General features: G+C 41.2%; 1 protein-coding gene across 8 annotated transcripts in view; it reads left to right on the top strand.

Annotated features, from left to right (window-relative positions):
• The window catches only part of ADGRL3 (adhesion G protein-coupled receptor L3), a 478,112-nt gene that overhangs the window by 154,803 nt on the left and 301,707 nt on the right, over positions 1 to 21,602 (top strand). For 5 of the 8 annotated variants that reach the window (XM_079307369.1, XM_079307366.1, XM_079307362.1 and 2 more), the window contains one exon: positions 16,714 to 16,965. The exons of 2 other annotated variants lie outside the window; for them this stretch is intronic. In XM_079307369.1, coding sequence (XP_079163495.1) covers positions 16,911 to 16,965 — 55 coding nt within the window. In that variant the 5' untranslated portion in view covers positions 16,714 to 16,910. The remainder of the gene's footprint in view (positions 1 to 16,713; positions 16,966 to 21,602) is intronic. One more of the 8 variants, XM_079307365.1, reaches the window with a different exon arrangement.

Here is a 21,602-nt window from a genome sequence, read left to right as displayed (position 1 = left end):
TGTTAAATTAATCCTAACTAGTAACTCAAGGGGTGCTGAGGGACACTCAGTGGCAGCTCTCTATTTGTGGCCCTAAGCAGTGTGTTGGTTTTACATTGACTTTTACAATATGAAAAGAAAGGATTGAAATGCTGGTAAGGAAATTCAAGCTTTTGGGGAGTGAGGTGGAAGAAAAGGAAACACAGAACCTGAATTAGCAGCTAGAAAAGGGAAACAAATGACTGCAGACCCAAACTTTCTGTAGGTCTAAGTGTCTGAAGTACTTTCATGTCTTTGAATAGGTCAGCAGTATCACAGGTCAAAATTCAAAAGATTTCTTTATGCAGCTTTAAGGGAGAAGTATTTGAATCATGAGACTTTGAGCACAGGTCATTAGTGCACAGAGGGGATAAAATAAATCGTGGGAGCCATTAACACAACAGTGATTAAAATATATCATAGTGGTGCCATAATTGGTACCTCGGCTGAGTGAGAAGTGAAGTACTCCAAGCTAGTTGTATTAAGTGTTCATTTCTGAGAGGCTGACAAAGATTTATGGCTTCTTTTCTGTAAGTCCCATTTAGTCTCTGTAGCACTACATCTTTTACTGATGCACATAAGAAACAGTTACTGTTAATGACTGGACCATTTCTCTGAAGGGTATGTTTAAAATCTGATTATTCTGGAGAACAGGGGGAAGCACAGTAGACCTTGGGCCAGCTTTTGCTAAAGCTGTGTTGTTTTTAGAGTACCTCTCTAGGTGCTGCTTGACTATTTAAATTGCTGAAGGACAGCAGCCGTGTTCTCCCAACACTTTTTGACCTGCTGGGGCATTTTGGGGCTCTGTGATGGCTTCAAGGCATTCAGTCTCAGATAAAGCATCTTCTGCAAATCATCATTTCTGTCTGCCTGGCCTAAAAGCTGTGTTAGCAATTTAACGGCCTCTTGGTCAAGGTAAAAGACCCTGGATTGGGGTCTGAAAGCAACATCAGGGACCTCTGTGTCCCCTCTGCTGGGTCTGTGAGAGCCTCAGCACTGGGGGCTGAGCAGCAGGATGTGGGGGGAAGAGAATTCCTTGAGGGTTCTCAGAGGAAAGCTTTGGGATCAGGGGTGGCTGCAGGGGTGAGGAACCCTGGTGGTGGAGGCTGTGGGGTAGGTCCCACATCACCTGGAGGTGTTGGCAAGCCCCAAAGATAAGGACCTGGGTTCATGTTCCAGGACTTCTGAAAAAGAAAATAAATTTATAAAGGTGAAAATTTCAAGTTTTATATGAAAAACCGTATCTATGTACAACATGTGTGTTCAACTTGCATATATTTTTTCAGAAGGAGCAGTGCATTTTATCTGTCAGTACTTGCTGCTGCTGTGGTCTTTGAACTTGTAATCTTCCTAAACATCTCCTGACCCTCCAAGCTGTCTAGCTGGTATTTATTGTTTTACCGATGTGTTTATCCCCCGGTTTTTTCCTAATCCTGCCCTGGTTTTCACCCTGAGACCAGGGGCGCAGTGGGGGGAGGGAGAGGAAGGTAAGTGTGTCCCCAGAAGCCTTTCACCTGGCTGGGAAAGAAGACAGAGACATGCAAGTCTCCAGTGGCTGACATGCTTATCCATCTCTGATGCACAATAAAATAAGCCCAGGCATTAATTTTGCCTGGTTTTGTCCCCACTTAGTGATGTGCTTTGTCTGCACTGCTGTGTGCTCAGCAGGAGCAGCTTCCTGTCAGCAGTGTGTCACAAACCCATCCAGGTAGCCTTACTGAATTGTCTGAGTTTGCCCTAGCTGAATCTTCACCCTGGTAATTAAAAAAAGGCAGAATAATATAATAAATATTTTTTGTCCTTAATGTGTTTTGACAAATATTTAATGCTATCAAGGGTCCTTGTAATTGTCTAACTTCAGGTTTTTGGAGAGTATTAATTAGGAGTTAGTCTCCAGTTTTACATTATAAAGGTGATGGAAATGTTTCAGAAGGTGAAGGAAGAAGCATGGAAGTATATCTGCACAGAATCAATAGGTTCACATTGCTGCTCGTTTGGTTAGTGGCTTCCCAATATTGCCCCTGAACAGTATTGATTTAATTTTCTCACTGTGGATACAGCATAGCTTTGCTGTACACCACAGAGACATGAGTTTCATGTTTTCATTTCATAGTGATTTTCATGCAGGCTGCCTTAGAAATTGCTGGCCTTACAGACAGAATTATTGGCTTTGTGAAGATGAGCTCTGGCTTTGCTGCTTACCCCTGCAGTTGTTCTGTCCTGCCTCAGATAACCATGTGGTGGTGTTCCTGAGCATTCCTCTTTGTCCCTTAATATAGGGAAACCTTTTTGGACACTCAGTGGCTAAGAAGATAAAGGAATGGTTTTTGAGCTTGCTCCATTTCACAAGAACTTGTCTGATTTAAATTAGTGAGAAAATGTAGAGCCACTGAGGGCTATGAGGACTGCTAAGTCCTGGTTTAGTCTTAAGTGTGGTTTGCAGGTATTCTTTGAAACTATGTACATGGCAATGATTTCACTAGGTAGGGTGAACCAGCCTGACTGACATTTTCACTTAAACTGGATAAAGCCCTGCTGCTGGCTGGAAGATTAATATTCAAAAAGGCATCAAGGGTGCAGACTGTTTTTTGCAAGGAAAGATAGCATAATGCTCTGGGAGAGGGAGGCACAAGGAAGTCCTGTGAATCAAAAAGTACTATGCTAACCATTTCAGGATTCACTCTTTTTTCCATATATACTTTTTCCTTTTTGGAAAGACAGCCCTGAGCTTTACTCCCAATTATTCCTGGCATGAGCTTTGTAGCTATAGTGTTTGCCTGGCCAGTGGTGCCACACGTGGTAGGGAGGACTCTGATGCTGCCTCTCTAGTACCATTCATTTGTGGATGAGAATAGCAAGGCCCAGATTAGGTCAGAGAAAGATCAGTGAATGAACACTCCAGTCTGGCACCTCACTTGTCTGGAAGCTAGATGCTGGTGAATGTATTTCAAGGCAGGATGGAAACTAATGTATGCAGAGGGGGCTGAAATGCAAGAGAGTCTTGCAGAGAAGTGTTTGAGCTAATTGTGTGGCACTGAGGATGGCAATGCTGGAACATGCTCCACTCCCTTGATTCTCCTTCCTGGTGCCTTTTTGCCTGAGGAATGCTGAAGTTGGTGGGGAAGACTAAAGAGGATGTTGCATTCATCCTTACTGCTGGTACCTGTGAGTTTGCCACCAGGCAGCCCCACTGTCTGACTAGCTGCTCTGGTTTAATTGTGGCTAACTTCTAATTAATTACAAAGAAAATTCTAGGGAGGTCTGTGTCCTGAGCTATTCTTCACCTATTAGTTCCTTTCAGATTTGCCTTAAAGGCTTGAACTTATTGCAGTGCTTCTAAAGGAGAAGTCAGTGGGTTTGGGGTGAGCCCTGTGGGGTGGAGGTTCTGGGTATTTAAAAGGTGCAGCAAATGCAGGCTGAAGCACATTTGGTAGCAAGAAAAAGTTGCCCTGAAAATACGTGTGGATTTTTGGCTGGAGGAGGATGGGGAGAAGGGGGATTGGCCTTTTGCAGAGGGAAGCACAGCAGAAATGGTGGGGCAGTCAGGGACATGGAGAGCTTTCCAGCAGCAGCCTTCATTTTCAGCAGCATGGTGGTTCCTCCTCTCAGCTCATAGAAAGCTGCCCAGTGGTCTGACCATTTTATGCAACAGTGATCTGAGTCATCACAATGCACATATCTTCTCCTCTGAGAAGAGGGGGAAAATTGCTTTCAGTTATTGGCAATTTTGAGGAGGGGAAAAAAAATCCAGGGATACTAATTTCCTCCAGCAAATTGACTTTCTTAATCAAAATCATGTATCAGTGAGAATGCTTTGACACAACTGAAATCTTCTGTTAAGAGCACCTTAGTTTCTTAAAATGAAGTGGCCTGGAGTGAAACATTATCAGAAAAAGTAATTTCTAACTGGAAATTGCTAATAGGAAAACATAATTTTTAAAAAATATTGAAATTGATGAATATTTTCAGGAAAATGTAAAATTCAGTCATTTGGATCAGAAATGCTCAGATAACAGCAAATCTCTATCTTTTGTGTTCTGAAGGGAGAGCTTACATAATTTTAATGCTCAAGGAGGAGATAAAGGTAACTTGGTCAGGATTTCCCTGATATGTGCAGGTTGATTGAGAAGTCCTGACGTACCCAGTCATGTAAGTCAAGGACCTCTGGTGCCTCAGAGTGAAATTTAGTTCTGCTGCTGGGTAACCCAGCATGACTTTTTTGTTTCTGAGTTAATCAACTCCTTCCTCTTCAGGTGATGGGACTTGTAAAACCACCTGATTTTTCTTGTTTTTGGAGTGGACTGTTAGTATCAATATTAGAGTTTTTTAAAAACAAGGGCAGTTGTAGAAGGGTGGGGGGACAGCTCCTAGAAGCTTCCCCAACCTGATTAACATGAAAAGGCATTTTTGTATCTTGCAGTCAGTGTGACTGTGGCACTCAACAAGATACTCATGGGTGAAGACTCAACCTCTGAGATTAGCAGAGCTCTTTGCCAAACATTGCTTTCTCCCTCTAGCTGTGAGTGAAGCTGTGACAAGGTGCTTGTTTGGGTCATCTGTCCCCCCTTCACTCTGCCAATCTGAGCCCCACATCAGTGGGTTTAATTCCTAATGCAGGAGGAAGAAATAATGGGTGAACTCTGATAAATTTCTGATAGCAAGCTGTCCTGTTTGGGCTTGCCTGTTCTCTCTCCCTAAGGCTATCTACAGCCTGAAATCTACTGGCATGCAGTGCTTTGGCTTTTTACATGCAGATTCTGGAGCATTTGATGCTAAATTGTTCCTGGTGATCACATCCAATTTAGGAGTGCTATTTCTGTGTTCTTCCATAATGAGACAGCCCTGGCTGGGACCTCGGTCTGTGGGCTTGTGTAGGATGCACTGCTGAACTGTGCTGGCTGTGTTTGCACTGCCAGGGAGCTTTGGGCAAAGGCACTGTTGGATTGTGTGGACACTGATGCCAGGGAGCAGCCTACCCCTTCCTGCACTCAGGAAACACACTGAAATCTTCCCTCTGTATTTCTATAAAAGCATAAAGCTCAAATGGAAAAATGTTATTTTGGAAAAAGTTAATTTCAGATATTGAGTTTTTTCCTTGACGATAAGTTTGGATCAACAGAAGGTCTTGATCTCTCAGCTGAAATACAGTTCTCTTTCAATCCAAGCACTGCCTCTTTGAAGTCCCTTTGCTTTGGAAATGAAACTGATGTAAATGTAAGGTAAGCAATGAATGAAAGGATCTTAATGTTAGATTTTTAGCCATCAGTTGGCTCTCTTACATTTGATAGATTTTCCCATCACAGGCAATCTGTGTTCTTGCTTGCTCAGATCCACGCTGGTGCCAAGTGCTAAACAATGACACTATCTATCTTTCTGCACAATTTGCCAATTTTGGTTACTTTTGAAGCCCAGTGTTTCTGCTTTAGCCTTGTGAATCTCCCTTATAGGGAGAACAAAATGAACAGAAGAGTGATTTCTTCAGCAAAATATTTAGAGTTGATGTCTCTCTGTCATTTATGCCCTTGTTTTACAAACCACAGAGCTTAGTCCACTTACAGTGAAGTAAGTCAAAGTAAAGATGTAGTAAAGAGTTGTTGTTTCTTGTTTACAGTGAATTGCTTTTCAGATAATCAAATGAAGTACTTTATTACAGTTTCACTTCCAGCTATGGCCTTAAATAACAAAGGTTTTACTTGCTGCTTACTAGGCTAGGGTGATGTTTCCAAAAGCTCTCTCTTGCTCTTCCTTCAGCAATCAGCAGGATTTTGCCAGTGACCTGAGATGAGCTAGCATTCAAGCAGCAGTGCTTCTGAAACCTTCTCCTGCACAGGAGTGAGAAATGGGGTCTTTCTTCCACAGGGAACATCCCAGGAGTTACCAAAATTCTCCCTCTTTTCCCCAAATTCATGTTGCCTATCAAACATAGCTACATATTGGTACATACAGAGTCTCCTGCAAAATACCACAAGAGACAGGCCCATACATCAGATTAATTATCTTATCTTCTACTTGCCAGAGGTGCTTAATTTCTTTTTTGGAATTGAATGTGACTCCTGCAATTGCATGCTACTCCTTGACTACTGAGACATCTCAATTTTTATCTATGTGGAAGCAAGACATTAAGAGCAAAATCACAAGTGGACTTGCATGCCACAAATAATGGTGTTACTGCAAATTTTACAGCTGTTACCCTCGGGTATAAATGAGGTTATTTGCTGTTTCCTTATAAATGGGAAAGCTGAATAATTAAGTTCACTGCAGAGTTTCTAGTGGTCCAGCCAATGTGATTGTATTAGATGGCATTTGATTTTGCCAGATAGCTGTGACTGAGTTAAATGTTTGCAGTCCTTTCTTGATTATTCTAAATTCAATGCATGCTTTAAAATGTTATAGAAGTTTGTTGCTTCAGTTGGACAAATTACAGATGAGAGCATTGTTACTGAATGCAGTCACTCTTGTCCTGCAGTATTTTAGCTAAGAGATAAGTTGCTGTCCCATGATTTTAGAGGGAGTCGAGTAGGACTGCTAAGTTTCCCCCCAAATTTAACTGAGGGGGAAAGATATTGAAGAATTTTCTGGGTTTAATTTGGGATTTCCCCTTTCCCATTCTTTACATGACACTGCATCATATTCTGGGACTTCAGATAACCTTCTGTGGTAAAGCCTGCTTTCAGTTTTCTGATGGACCTCTCAGTGGTTTTTATTATTTAATAAGTCACTAAGAAATGTGTCTGAGGCTTACAGAGGCAGACACATATCATACTGGCAAATTTTGCAACAGGTGCATTTTCTCTTAGGTGGTTGCTACTTCTCCTCAGCTATGAGGCATGAAAAGAGGACAAGTGTCTGGTAGTCCTTACTCAGCACCCAAGACAATTTGCTTAAAAAGCACGTTTGTCCTGCTTGTCCCCACAATTAATTTCTGCTAGAAAGCACTCAAGGAATTAATTAATTTTAAGCCTTTCACTCATCCAAGTATTTTACTGTTTGAAAACTTGATAGTAGTCATTAAAAAAGCACACATGCTTACTGGAGTAAGATTATTTCTTCTGCAAAAAGCAAGTATTTGGCTTTTAAAAATATCTTTTGCAAGAGTTAAGGTGCTAGTTACTTTGGAGAAGAGCTGGTTACTGTATACATTGTGATGATGCCAAGTTGGGATGTGAGAGTGGAGGCTTCAGCTGGAAGCTCCTGATGAAATTCCACCCAGGTTTAAATTTCTGTTTAGTTAAGATCCCTCTTGTAGTTTCAGCTGGAAATATCTGGCCTTTGTTTCGCTTCAGAAGGGGAGAGTGTGTGTGATCTGTATTATATAAATATTTTATCCATGCAGAGCCTCTCATGTAAAATGTTTTCTTTGTAGTACCAAGAGAAGTGTTGACTCTCAGCTGTAGTGCCTGGTCCTTTCAGATTTGAAGCCGCTGTTGTGTGTAGTGATGTGATGCTCCTCATTAGGAAGATGATAAAAAAAAAGTTGCAGTCTTCCAGCTTGTGTTAGAGGGGTATTTTCCTTAGGGATTGGACTGGGTGCAGTTCTGAAAGGCTGCTTCTGTAGGGGTTAAGGAGATGTTGAGTATTTGGTTACCAAAGCTGGCTGAAAATGGCCCACTTAGTGGCTAAAGCTGGATTTGAGTTGAAGGGCACACATGGAAATCCCCAGCCTCTCTCTACAGCTCTGTTCTGTGCAAAACAGTGTTTTCATGCAATTTTTTGCTGTTGGATAATATGAGAGAGGAAGGGGTAAGGAGGAAGAAAGCTGTGTTTTACTGTGAGAATGCCCAAGACCTTTGATAACTAGGCTTTGGGTGAGATGGTGACCTCTGTTAGTAGACTAGAAGTAATAACAAAAATGTCTGTGCAGAAAATGAGTGCAATAATTAAATCTCTTTCTTTTTATTTTCCCCTCCAAAGATCAAAGAGGCTTGACTCTTGATTAATGCACAACAGAATTCATTAACATGGTAAAATGTGGAAAAACAGGCTATTGGTTATTACTACACAGATATTTGCTTTAGGGAACTATAAATACTTTTTGTTCAGTAATTTGGCCTATTGCTTTTGCTGTTGTTTCTGTGTATGCAACTCGCTTGAGAATACCACACCTAGAAGTTTAGATGCAACCTTTATTCTTCTGTATGCATTTATTTTTTTTTTTAATGATGCAGAATGCTTCTTCTGTGTTCCTCTCTTGCTTTCCCAGGCAGTGTATGCAGGGCTTTGCTTTGCTTGCCCGCTCTTTTTATACCACATCAAGTACTGTTTATTTTTCTCCTAGCAACCTACTGGACTGCTCTTTGTCTCTAGGTCTAAAAAGAAGATTTTTCTTTTTTTTTTTTCATCCATGTAGGTATGAATGTTTAAGGTTGACTGCTTGTGTTGAAAAATGTGACAGAATTTCTCACCTACTGATGCTCGTTTTTGAGGTAGTCCCAAAAGAACAAATTCTAGCTAAGACTTTTTCCAACACAGCAAGGTCAGGAGTTTTTCATAGATTTTACTTCAATCCAGAGTCTTTTAATTTGCATAATTTGCTTGAATAATGTAGCCCTCCTAATATTTTCTAAGCCACTTACACTTAACTAATCACTTACACTTATCTTCAGCATAAACCTCATTGATTTTATTTCTCATTGAAAACATCTGTAGTGGCAAATACAATCCTATTGGCCCACAGTCTATTAGAAATAAAATTATATTAAATGTCTTGTGGGCTGTGAAGAGGTTAAATCAAGGAGAGTCATCTGAGAAAGTCATCCTGGTGTGCAAAACATAAATCTGGTTTATATTTCAACTCCGTGTCACCCACCAGCTAAAAATAGCAATGATCATTAAAAGCCAATTTGCTGCTAAACATTAATAGACATTTATTACATCATAACAGATCTGAAAGACAATTAAACTTATCTTTTTCCTAGATAACTCTCCTTTAAAAATGTGTTATTCACTTGGCTTTTGCCATTAATCTCATTTATTAGCGATTTCTGTTCCACTTGATACTGAGCATGTATGGATAGAGTTGTGTGTGAGGTGGTTTCTTGTTTTTACTCTGTCTTTCAAGAGAAGTACGTTTTCAATGGGAAAAGCTATGATCACTCCTTACACTGCCTGTTAACTTCCTAATCAGCACAAAATTTACACTTTCTTAGAGCAAAACAAGTAATATCTGCTGCCATCCATTTGAGAAGAGAATACTAAACAAGAGCAGGATAAAAAATGCACTGGAAGAACATTTTACACATGGGAAATAGATTGCAGCTTTCTTGTTGTTTTCATTGCAATTCCTCAGTCAGGTGGTACCTTTTCCCTGGTTTATTACTGCATCTAGTCACATTTCTAAGTAGTGACTGGAGCTGGAGCCAGTCAAAGGCTGAGGAAACCCAGCACTGTCAGAAGTGCTGCTTCCTGTGAGAAATGCAGTCATGATCCCGGTATTTTTGGTTCATGTGTTGCTATCTGTCAGGTCCCTTGAAACAAGCCATCAAAGGAGGGGCAGGCTTTGTGCTTCAGCTCAGCAGTGCTCAGTTCTCTGTAGCTGCTGATGTCTTTAACTGTGCTCTTTAACCTTGCTAGCCAAAGAACTGTGGGGCCAGCTGGGCTGTGAAGGACAGTGCCCCAGGGTGGACACAAGTCAGCCCTTTCCTCCTTTTCGGAATTGCAGGGCTCAAAAAAGCTGGTCTATTGTCATCTTTGCAAGTAAGAAACTTCTCTGACATGATGCTGCTTTTGGGAGAGCAAACAGCTGTTCCTGGCTGGTGCATAGAAGGAAGGAGGCCATTAATATGAGATTTGGGCTGCCTCCTGATGGGTTCAGGCAAAAGAGAAATGGTTCCTCACTGCATTCCCCTGCACACCTCAGCAAGAAATCCCATCCTTTTAGTGAAGGTAAATGTCACTAAGCTCTTTCTCTACATATATCTGCAGCTGCTGGTCAGTCTGGGGCAATGCAAGTTAGAGATCCTTTCCTGCCAGGAGGAGGAAAGAAAGAAAATTAAAGGTGGTATGAAGGATACAGAGCAGGAAGGGAGAGATAGGAAGGGTAAATGAATATTGAAAAGTATTTTAAAGGCTGCATCCAGAAGCATTTAGGAATAGTCCTCTTTGGGTTCCAATATCAGACTTTGCCTCCCCTGTTTGAGCTCCCATGGAGTTTTCTGTCACATCCTTAGGCTCATTTTCTCCTTGGAGGCTGTCGTTTCCTCACATTAAAGCAAGACCCGGTGCAGTATCTGCTGTCACTTACAGCCATGGTAAGGCTCTTGAAGAAATGAGGCCAGGATGTGTGGGAGAGGTGAGGCCTCAAAATACAAGCTGAGTTTATGGTAGCAAAGGGAAATTAAAGTTCCCCTGACCCTGGTGATAAGCTTGTGTGCATTTTCAGTGCACGCACCACATGTTTTATTTGTCACAGAAGAATCGCTGAAGGCTCTGTGGAATGCAAATAAGCATTGCAAGAGTATTGTCAAACCCAGACTTGCAACATCCTGAATCATTCACAGGAAAGGAAAAAAAGAAACCAACAAGATTTGATTAAAAGTCATGTGAATTTCAAATCAAATATGTTGGATTATGTTTATTTACCACCGGTTTACAGAGCATCTGAGCTGTATTTGGTCCTATTTTTAAGCTTCTCTCTGCAAGGAAAAATTTACTTGAAAAGAAAACTGAAATTTTTATTATTGCAAGGAGCTGCCACATATTGAGTTTTGCAGTGAAATCATAACTGTTAGCAATACTGTGAAGAAAGCTTGCCTATGCATTATTTTCCCTCTATAAAGATGTGCTATCAACTAAAACATTTGAGGAAGATGGGTGCATTATGTAGCTATAATAAATTTTTGAGAAAGATCTTAACACCTCCTTGAAATTTTTCAGAACATTGTTGCAATAATTGCTGTATACAGTGATGACATAGGACTGTTCCAGGTGGTCAGAAGTTTATGGTGCTGTGCAGCTTGTGTGAAGAGCTGTATAGCTTTTCTCAACACTTACAGTTTTGTTGGTTTTTTTTTTTTTTTTTTTTTTCCCTGATGGATTTGGAGTGGAAGGACTGACATGCTTCTTGCCAGCTGTGATCTGCTCTAGCAGGTGGTGCTTAACCAGCGAGAGTACCAAGTTTTTTGTAATCAGTTTTCAGAAAGCCCGTTGATCTGGGGTGGTAATGCAATACAAACATTTGCATATTTTACCACATCCTCACATGATACTCTGCACCTTTTGAAATTTTGCATGTGTTATCATATATTTGCACACACGCAGGGACCTTGTGAATGGTGTACTTTCCTCTTAAATCTGTGATGAAATATATTGCCAAGGGTAACCAGCAGGCACTTAAAGGAAGTCTGGAACATTCAGTAGCTGTGATATTCAGTACATTCTTTCTAAGCTTTTAGACTGTGTTTTCAAGACTCTTAATTTTTCTCTGTTCCTTTCCCCCATCCTTCCATGTGTAGTCACAACATGTATGAATGGCTTCGCTAGTAGTATAATTATAATTTTCCTCTGAAAATGCTTTCATTCTGAATGGGAAAACCAAAAAGCAGCTGATAGCTCAAGTTCCCCTTTTTGACCTCTGGAACAGCACAAAAGCCTCTACTTCACCTACACAGAGGAAAAACCTTAAGAACTACTACATTCAGCTGGTCTGCATTTGGGTGTGCTTTCATCAAAGGCTTGATTAATCTGAAATGAATTAACTCAGTTAACACTTGAGAGTTATTTTGCAGCAAATCCCGCAGAACATCTAAAGAGCTCTTTGTCACTTGGAATTATAGCCTAAACAGGTGGTTGATGAGCCTGGTTTGAGCTGAGAGTGGCTCCTTGCTGCCCTGGCTGCTCCCCTTAGGGAGGTGTAAGTAGCACTGCAGTGATACCCGAGAATCCAGGATAAATACAATCTTATTAAACCTTGTTGTCATTGTTACATGCTTTTAAATTACTTTCCAGAATGCTACTTTGGGTATAAGGGAGGAAATAACAAACAGAATGGTCTTGGGTTCTCAAATAATAAATATTAAGTTCCAGGACTGGCAATTAAGTGCAGCAGAGGTGCAAGTGCTCATTTTAAACCTGTCTTGGAAAAAGTGACTTAGAAATAGTGTGTCATTTTGCACGTACTGGGGCATTTCCTTCAGAGTTCACAGCCTCAGCAGAGGTGTGGGAGCAGAAGCAGGGTTTACAGTACAGAAAGAGGGTGTAGATGTGAGCAGTTTGATCCATAAACTGGTGAGTCCTGTCACCCTGAGAAGGCTCACTGGCTCTCACAGTGGTTCCTCACATCTGGCAAACTTAAAACTTGAAATTGAAAGCTAAAAGCTATGGATAACTCTTGTTATTCTGAGAAACAAAATTGTTTTTTCTGAACTTGATGGGAACTCTGACTTTGTAAGTGTTTGTGGTATAGGATGAAAATTCTCCTAGGCAGAATGAGATGGAGATAAAAGTTTATAGACAGTTCTGTTTGTCTCAGAAACACATTCTTGACTTCTTAGAAATGCACATGGAGAAACCTGTCCATCAGTGGCCGTGTAGCAGTAACTTCAGTGAGTGGCTATGGGTGCAGGTGTATGTGGAAATGTCAGGAGTGCAGCTTGCTCCTGCCCTGCTCCCCCTGTGTCATGCAGCTGGTAATGCCTGCCTGACCTTTCACATGGCAGGTCGTGTTGCTGCCACCACAGACTGACCAGGGAGCCACATCCTGAGGACCTGACAGGGAAAATGAATTGCAATAGGATAAAGGTGGAAAGAGACTGGAGGAGCAAAACCTTTCCTTTTTAGTAATGTTGCAAAAAGGAAACAAAAAAGTGTTTTGCAAATAACTTAGGGCCAAACGTATGGCAGAAGTTCTTTTGTTTAGCTGCTTGTAATGGGAGTGGAAATACAGCTCATTCTCTTACTTAAAGAAATTTTCTAACACTAAATTGCAGTTAATTTAATTTTGCAGAGACTGCATGTTTTATTTTTTCTTACTGGGTTATTTCTCTTCCCTCTCTTAGCAAAATTCTAAATATGTTGCCTGAAATAAATTATTTCAAGTAGCAGATGCTGAGAATGGGGAATTACACCAGTGGTTCCATCTTGGACCATCAAGGAGTTTAATTACTTCTAAACTTTTCCCCTCGTAAATAGTGAATTTCATCAATATTTGTTTGAAACATCACACTTATTTCCTATTTATTGCATGACTTTTGCCAAAGGAGGAGAATGCACTGGAACCTTTTCTATCAAGAAATATAAATCAATCCTTGTATCCTTGATTTGTTTAAGCTAGTTTTGCTATGTGCGTTTTCAGGGGTGGGGAGGAAATTGCTGCAAACTGGATAAGAAAGTTTCTGTCTGGCTCTTGGGTTCCTTTGTAAGATGCTCTTTCCCCTCCCCTGGCTGCCTAGAAAATGCTGGGTACCTGAAGCAGCTTTTGCTGTGTGAGAAGGGTGGTGTAGAGCTTTGTGCAGGTGCAAAGCTTGTGTCTGGAAGAAGGCAGTAATTAAATGGAGTTCTGACAGGTTTGGCTTGCGCTGCTCTGAATACTGCTTTGAATTCAGCCTATCTGTTCACCCACCACATGAACTGGTTTCCTTTTCTTTTTCACCCTCCCTGCAGACTGCTGACAGATGAGCTCAGAAAATGCTCCATGTGCTGCTTGACATCAACTGCTGAAGAACAGACTTGGGTAGATGTTGAGTTTGTCAGTGTATCTATAATGCTCTTTTATGAGCAACGCCTTGATGAATACTTCACTGCTCATCTCTTCACTACGAGGCCTTAGTTTCCTTTATTTAGCTTTCTCCTATTCTGTCAGTAGCACTTTGAGCTGGGTTTTTGGGAGCTGCCAGCATGCAGTGCTGGTTTGGGTGATGCAGCAGATCAGAGTGTGAAGGTGTCAGGGGCAGCCCTTTGGCCATAAAGGTCAGTGAGCAGAAGAACTTTCTCTTAAATCAATGCAGGCTGCATCATCTTTGTGGTTAAAGTCCAAACCCCTGAAGTCAAGCCCTTAAATTTTTCACTGTGACAGTATATCCCTTTCTTGCATCAATAAATGTAACACTCTGCACAGAACAGTTCACAGACAGTGAGCTGTTTTCTCTAGTTTCTCTCTTTGGCTGTACTTTAGCTGGAGGTAATCCAACAATGAAGTGAATTTTATTTTGCAGGCCTCTTTCTGTGTCTTACAATGCTACTTGTGGGGGTTGAGTGACCATTAAGAAGGGTTGTTCAGCTCATTTCCTATGTAGCTGTTTCCCTGCAGATATCCAGTTCACAAACACACTGTGGTTATTTGATTACATGAAATACAAACCCACCCAGAATTTTGCAGCATTCCAATGCATTTGGTTAATCTGGTGGTGCCCTGTGTTGTTGAACACAGCTGGCATCTCTCCAGGCACATTGTGTGTATGGTAATACTTGTGTGTGAGCTTAAGCTGAAGGAGTTGAAGGCTTTGCAGAAGCAGGTTTAAGGGCAGGTTTAAGGTTGTGCCAGGCTATGCAGACACCACCTGACAGGCCACAGCTCTGGTGTGTTCTCCTTTGGCAGCAAGGACAGTAGGGCAGAGGATATTTAGTCAGATTTATAACTGGAGTAAATGTTACATAATGATGAGCTAGTCCTGTTGTCTCTTTTGCACAGGAGCTTTGTGACTCAATAATGTACTTTCCAGGAGTATAAAATCTTTATTTGTGGCTCTGGTGGTTCCAAGACATTAGTTCTCAAAAATTAGTGTTTGGACTTTGCAGAGGGCGTGTGAATGCTTTGCTCATTCAGCCTCAACCCATGGGATGATAGGAAAAAAAAATCCTAGAATACTATCCTGCAGGAATTTATAGACAGATTAAAAAAAAAAAAAAAGGGGCTTTGTAAGTATTTTGCTGACAATTATCCCTTTTCTGGGATAGAGAGCCTAATTTGTGGCTTCTTTGGTTACACCCAAAACCCTTATACTGCACCATAATGTTATCTCTTTCTAACAGGCTTCGATTATTCAGAAGTGATTCAGTTAAAACAAATAAAAATCGAAAAAATAAACCTTTGTTCCTTCACTGTGCTTCCCTGAGCTTTTGCTTCAGGGAAGTGTACCTGTACTTGGATAGCTTTCACCCATCTCTGTAAACCTTTTAAAATCTTGTAGCACAAAAAGCTTCTCACTTTTGAAACTTTACGGAGGGTGCTATAGAAAAAGCATGCATAAATAATGGTAGTGCTGTTGTTTGATGTGTACTGGTAGCCTACTAAAATATAAATGGAAAACTTGATCACTCTTCAGAATGTACAATTTAAAATGATCATGAGGCTCTTTTCTATTTGATAAACAGACTTTTAATATTATCAATGACCATTTTTATTAGTCCCAGCTCAAGCCAAGTTTTAATATCAGGCATGTCCATAAAGAAGCCACTTGACTGCAGATTGACCTGGATTTTTTACTAACCCCACATAGAGAGATGAGAAAAAAACTATAGAAACTAAATGCTACATTTGAGTGAACAAATTGTAGGGACAGACTGGGGAGGAGAGTCAAGTGAGAGAATAAAATCTTGGCAGTGCAAGATATATTTATTAAAAAAAAAAAAGAAGCTTCTTTATAGACTTTGGCTCTGAACAATATGGGGCTTTATTTAGTTGATCAGGAAAGACAGGAAGCAAAACAAAGGGCACTTTGTCATGCCAGACGTTCAGAAATATACCCACATCACAATGGCATGCAGCACAGTTTTTTCATACAGCTTTTTGGCTCAGACTTGGTTTTGGGTAGGAACAAAAGTTGGCAAAAACAGCTTCTGTGCTCAGAGAAGAATAACTTCTGTTGATCAGAAATTTTTGGAGAGATTTTTAATTAGACCAGCACTGTGAAGACTGCAGAGTCTAAGGAGTTCCAAACAGATACGTAAAGTACTTTTCAATTCCTCATATTTCCTCATCATTTCGAAGCCAGTGGGGAGCTAAGTTTCAAACTGCTGCCGTGGTTTAACTCTGTATAGTTGTTTTTTTCCTGCCAAGTTTGAGTCACCGTGGCCATCTAGCCCCTTCTGGAGAGATTAAAATGATGGAAAGCTGGAATACGTTCTCTGGCTAAAGGAGCAAATGTTTCTATTCAAGCACGGATTCAGATTTCCCCGCGCTTTCCTGGGATGGACAAAACCATTATTTCCAATTCCACAATAAATAACTGCAGAGCTCGATTAGCAGTGAGTAGAAAGTAGCTGTTATAGGATAAGAGTGACTTTGGGCTCTGCTTGTGTTCAGAGCCTGGTCCAGATTCAGTGATTAAAAGCCATACAGGTTGCCTCAAACAAAGACAGTCTTTTTGGCATATCATCAGTGGAAACGCTCCCAAACTATGTTGCTAATCCCACTGCCTGGCCTGGTATCTTGCTGTTAGCATCCCCATCAGAGGCATGACAGAAATGCAAAAGGGAGGGAAATGTCTTGGCTTTTTTGTTCAAAACTGCTGTCTGGGGCCCTCTTTTGAGAGAGGAAGCAGAGCACTGGTTGTCCACCAACTGGTAACTGGTTCTCTGCACAGGTATAAGTTTTAATTCCTATTTTATGTAGGAATGTGCATGCATCTGAAGGGCCATGGAATGGTGAAGATGCATTTGCCTTTACAGCTGCTGGAAACAAAGAAACACAGCAAGACTTGATTGCAAACACCTATCTTACTGTTTTACTAACTGCAGTTTTTTTTCCTTTCTCATTTGTAGGTCTCAGACTCTGGATACTGGCTGTGGGATTTTTTTTTTTTATTATTATTATTATTTTTGATTTTTTTTTTCCTCCCTTTTTGGGTGTGAATTGAAGGCCAACAACAGTTGAAGTGCTGGAAGCAAGTGCAGGAGGACGCTCACGTTTTATTTGAACCTTTGTTTGCTGGGATACTTTCAAGCTCTCCTTGACAGTCATGTGGTCATCACAGCTGCTGTTCTTCACAATGCTCTTAACACCGTTTTCCCATGGTGAGTGAGAGATGGTGTAAATGTGCCTGTGGGAGGGGAAGAGAAAATAGCAAGGATTTTGTCTGTCTTTTCCTAATGGCGTGGGTTTTTTTACAGGATGTTGATGTCTCTCCTTGTTTGCACCTCAAGTCTTTGAAATTCCCAGGTTGCATTATGACTTAACTACTGAAACAAAGAACTCTGGTGACACATGAAGGTTTCTTTTTCTGAGTTTAGCTGCTACATTAGACAGACTTTTGATTTGTTTTTCTTGGGAAAAAAATTGATTTATTACCAAATCAGAGTAGGCTAATGAGAAATCAAGGCAAATCATAAAAACATCTTCCCCCTCACCTCCCTTCTTCCTGAAGGGAGCTTATTCCCAATTGTCTCTACCTCCTCCCCTGCAGCAGTACAGGGGCACAGGGAATGGGAATTGTGTTCAGTTCATCCCATCTTGTTTCTACTGCTCCTTCCTCCTCACATTGTTCCCCTGCTCCAGCATGGATTCCTCCCACGAGGTCCTGCCAGCAAACCTGCTCCAGCCTGGGATTCTCTCTCCACGGAGCCACAGCAAGGCTGCAGGGGCACAGCTGCTCAACCTCCAGGGCTGCAGGGAATTCTCAGCTCTGGCATGTGGAGCCTCTCCTGCCCCTCTTCCTTCACTGACTTTATCTCCAGAGCTGTTTCTCTCACAAAGCAGCAGCTTTGTCATTCCAGAGGCACTGCCACAGTCCCTGATGGACTCAGCCTTGGCCAGTGATGGCTCTGTCAGACACAGGGAAAGCTTCAAGCAGCCTCTCACAGCCACCCCTGTAACCAGCACTCCCCAAAACCTGGCCATGCAAACGCAGTACAGAGCTGTAGCAGAAAAATCTGATCTCTTTTATGAGCCAGGAAACTCTTAAGTGAAATGTGACACATGCAATTCTTTGAAATAAGATTTTGAGGCCTGTTGGGCTCTTTTGATATGAGAAACCCAAGTGTATGCTCTGGAAGCAAGCTGCCAGGTTTCACAAGTGCTGGAGGGTTCAGGAGCTCCTGTTAGCAGTGATGGTTACTCAGTGCTCAGGGCAGGGCTTTGGAAAACCTGGCTGCCTGATTTTTCTGATGCTTTAATGGAAGGTGAACTCTACTCAGGATCTCATTTTAATTAAAGGCCAGTGGAAGCATGTCTGTAAATTACACGTAGCCTGTGAGCCCCTGCTTTTAAAATATTCATCAGGCTTTTTGTGGTTTACCAGCTGATCCTCTGTGCTAAGACACTGGAGTAAAATTTTACAGAAAAGGTGATTAAAAAAAAATTAATTGGCTGAACACATCTATGGAGCACAACCTGTCTTCTTATATAACACTTTTGGGGATAAAGGCTATCTGTAATATTGTTCTTTAAGCAGGACTCCTCCTCCTGTCATGAAAATTAGAATGAGTATTTAAACTGAGTTGGCCAGTTAGGGTGGAATGAAAAAGCTATTCAGAAAGGTGCTCTCAAATTCTCTCCAGGGAAGTTAAATGCTAAATGTTTTGTAAGTCTTTAAATTTAAGTAGTATTACCAGTGAAAGCAATTATTACTTTAAGTGTGGCTCTGACTATCTTGTTTAAGATTGTCTCTGCCACTGTAGCTGGGAAGTCCTGCCTGATTGTCCTAAATGAAAATGTCACAAGTATCCTAGGAGTCATAGACTACAGATGAGCAAGTGCCAGAGGTGCAGGAACTATGTCTGGAAATTTTTTTAGCATTTATACTGCACTCCAGACTAAATGTACAGGGTGTTTACTGTGGTGGTTGTGGCAGTAGGTGGTAAATTTGTACATCACACATCTACTCAACACCCACATTATTTGCTCAGTGGCTAGTGGAAGTGTAATATCCATCTTGGAACAAGGGAGAGAGAACACCCTTGGTCTGAGCTGAAGAACTTGGTTTGGTTTTCCCCTGTCTGATCTCTGAGTGGCCAGGATGCAGCTTCCATCTCAGAACTGTGGTATGCTGTTCAAACACATGCCACAACCTCACCTTCCTTATAAAAATATCCTAGTTAAGCCCTGCTTTTCATTATTTTTTAAATTTTCCCTTTTAGTAATCCCTTTTCACTGCATGCAGAAAGAATTCAGGATTTATGCTTAACAGGAATCAAGCATTTGAATTCCTCTTTTGTGGTCTGGAATGACTCCTGTCCTGCAGTGATTGCTGGAGATAGGAACTACTTTTTCAGACTGACCTTACTACATCTCATTCACTTTTTGAGTTCCTTGACAGTCTCTTCATCTGTAGTACTAGCAGCATTAGAGAGAGATTTTTTTTAGACCAATGATCTCATAAATTGGAGAGGTGGTGGTGTTAGTTTGATGTTTTGGGATTTTTTTGAGGGGGCATGGTGTTTTGTTTTTTTGGGTTTTTTTAGCTGTTTCATATCTTGGAGTAGATGATGTGTCTTGGGATGTGATGACCAGTGTGGAGTCAAAGGGTGTATACTTCAGTGATCTGCAAAATGAAAAGTAATCTTCCAGAGTACAGCCCTGGTACAATGTCATCTTGTTGATAAGCTGTAGAAATCATAAAAGGGGAAAAGGTCTTGAGTCCTTGCATTTCCTCAGTGATGATGTTCATCTACTCTATCTGAAATGCACAGGCACACCACTGTCTAGTTTTGCTCAGACTGCTTTGGAATCATAGCTCACCAAAAAATTAAGCCATGTGAAATGCTTGAGATAATAATAGTTTTGTGTAGTGGCTGCTTGCTTTACTGTTACTCTTGACTTGAATGGAAAAGAGCTTACAACTTATGGCACAACCTGGAGCAGTGTGGAATGTCCCCCAAAGCTATCCCCTCTCCTAAGCTAAGGCAAAGCCTGTATCCATTTGTTGCCTAAAACTAAACCCGTTATATGAAATCAGAGAATTACATGAGATAGACTGAAATAATACCAAGGAATAAAATAAAACAATGAAAGCAAAGCCTTTTTCATCCTTTGCAGGGGCTCTGCTAAGAGGACAGGACTTTTGCACCCCTGCCTTCTTCTTGCCCCTCTTTGGAAGCTTTTCCCAGAGCATCTGAAGGTCTGGACCCTGGGAAAGTGTTCCTTGGTTTGTGTTTCCCCCACCATGAACACCTGAGCAAACTGATCTTCTTTCCCTGTAGCAGGTGGATTTCCAGGAGGTGTTTTGTGGAATGAGCAGCTGTTCTCTTCCTCAGCCTTCCTCCCCTTGACCCCAAACAAAGCAGATTTCTCTTCACCCAGAAAGGAACGCTGTCAAAAGTTCACTTGAAATGAGATAGACATGACAGGCAGCAGCTCAGTTTGCAAGCCTGGAGAGATGTACACCTGCTCTGTCACATTGCTGTCGTGCTCACGTGTGGCTCAGGGCTGAGATTTAAGACTTCCAGATTGCTGGACAAAAATAATAATAGAAATAAAGGGATTCAGAGCTGCATGCTGTTAGGAGCAGGGAAGGAAGGATACTGCAGTGATCGCTGTGGGGTGAAATTCTGCATGTCTCCAAACAAGTAACTTATTTTAGGCTCTGGAAGAGAGCTGAACGCCTGTTGTATGCAAAGGTCTTTATCATCACATCAGATTGGTTTATTATTATTTATTTGCAAGTTTTTTTTTTAAGGATTGTATTGTGTGTCTAGTTATATATGATGGGCAACAAAGAATGAGTTAATTATTGTTACTCTGCTTCTTTTAATAATCAAAAGATGTACAGTCACTTATTTTTCCAGTTAAATAATAATCCAAGTTGCCCACTTTCTATTGGAGATTGTTACAAATGCAATAAAATCAACAGGTGTGGCTGTTTACCTGTTTCTTCTGCTGCTAAGATCTTGCCTTGCACCTCTGACATGTGAGTGAGCGGTCAACATCTTGGATCCTGCTTGGGCAAAATTCTGGGGTTTGGTTCCTCCTGGTCTTGCAGCTGCTTGGGGTTTCTTGTATGTATTCTAACCCTGTATTTATTAATGGGTTGCACCCTGTCCTCTCCTGATGATCCATGGGGTGGATTAGTCATTGCTGAGATTACTTAAATTCCTCAATATTTTCCTTGATATACAATGTGATTTTTGGGTTAAAACCACAAACTTGGCCAAAACAAAGCAGAATTTGAGCAAGTTGAACAATAATGTAACCAAAACCTGGCTGAAATTACATGACAAACAATAGCTATCTGTGTCATGGTTTAAGCCCAACTAGCAGCAAAGCACCACACAGATGCTTGCTTACTTCCCCTCACCCTTGTATATGAAAGTGGTTCTGTATTTTCATACTGAATCCAGAACAAACCAAATACTTAGCACAAATGAACTCTATCCCAGCCCAAACCAGGGCAGTCAGACATGGCAGCTAGGACAGACTAGGCAGAAGTTATCTGATCCTAGAGGAAGTTGCAAGGGCAGCAAAGTTTCTCAAATAACTTTGGGGATTAGAGCTAAGTTTATTCTAAAATGGGTTGTAGTTGAGACAAAGCCTGTCAGGTCCTGGGGCCTGGCATTGTCATGAAGCTTAGGGCCTAATACTGATACTTGACAGCACCAAACTGGCAGGACTGCAAATGCTGCTGGCCCAGTTCTAAACTTAAAAAAAACTGGTTGCCTCCAAGTATTTATTAATGCAGTCTTGTGGCATAGCTGTAAAGTGACCTTCCTGCATTTGG

The sequence above is a fragment of the Erithacus rubecula genome (genome assembly GCF_903797595.1).
Source record: "Erithacus rubecula genome assembly, chromosome: 5".
Classification (NCBI taxonomy): Eukaryota; Metazoa; Chordata; class Aves; order Passeriformes; family Muscicapidae; genus Erithacus; species Erithacus rubecula.
This window is presented reverse-complemented; position numbering and strand designations above follow the sequence as displayed.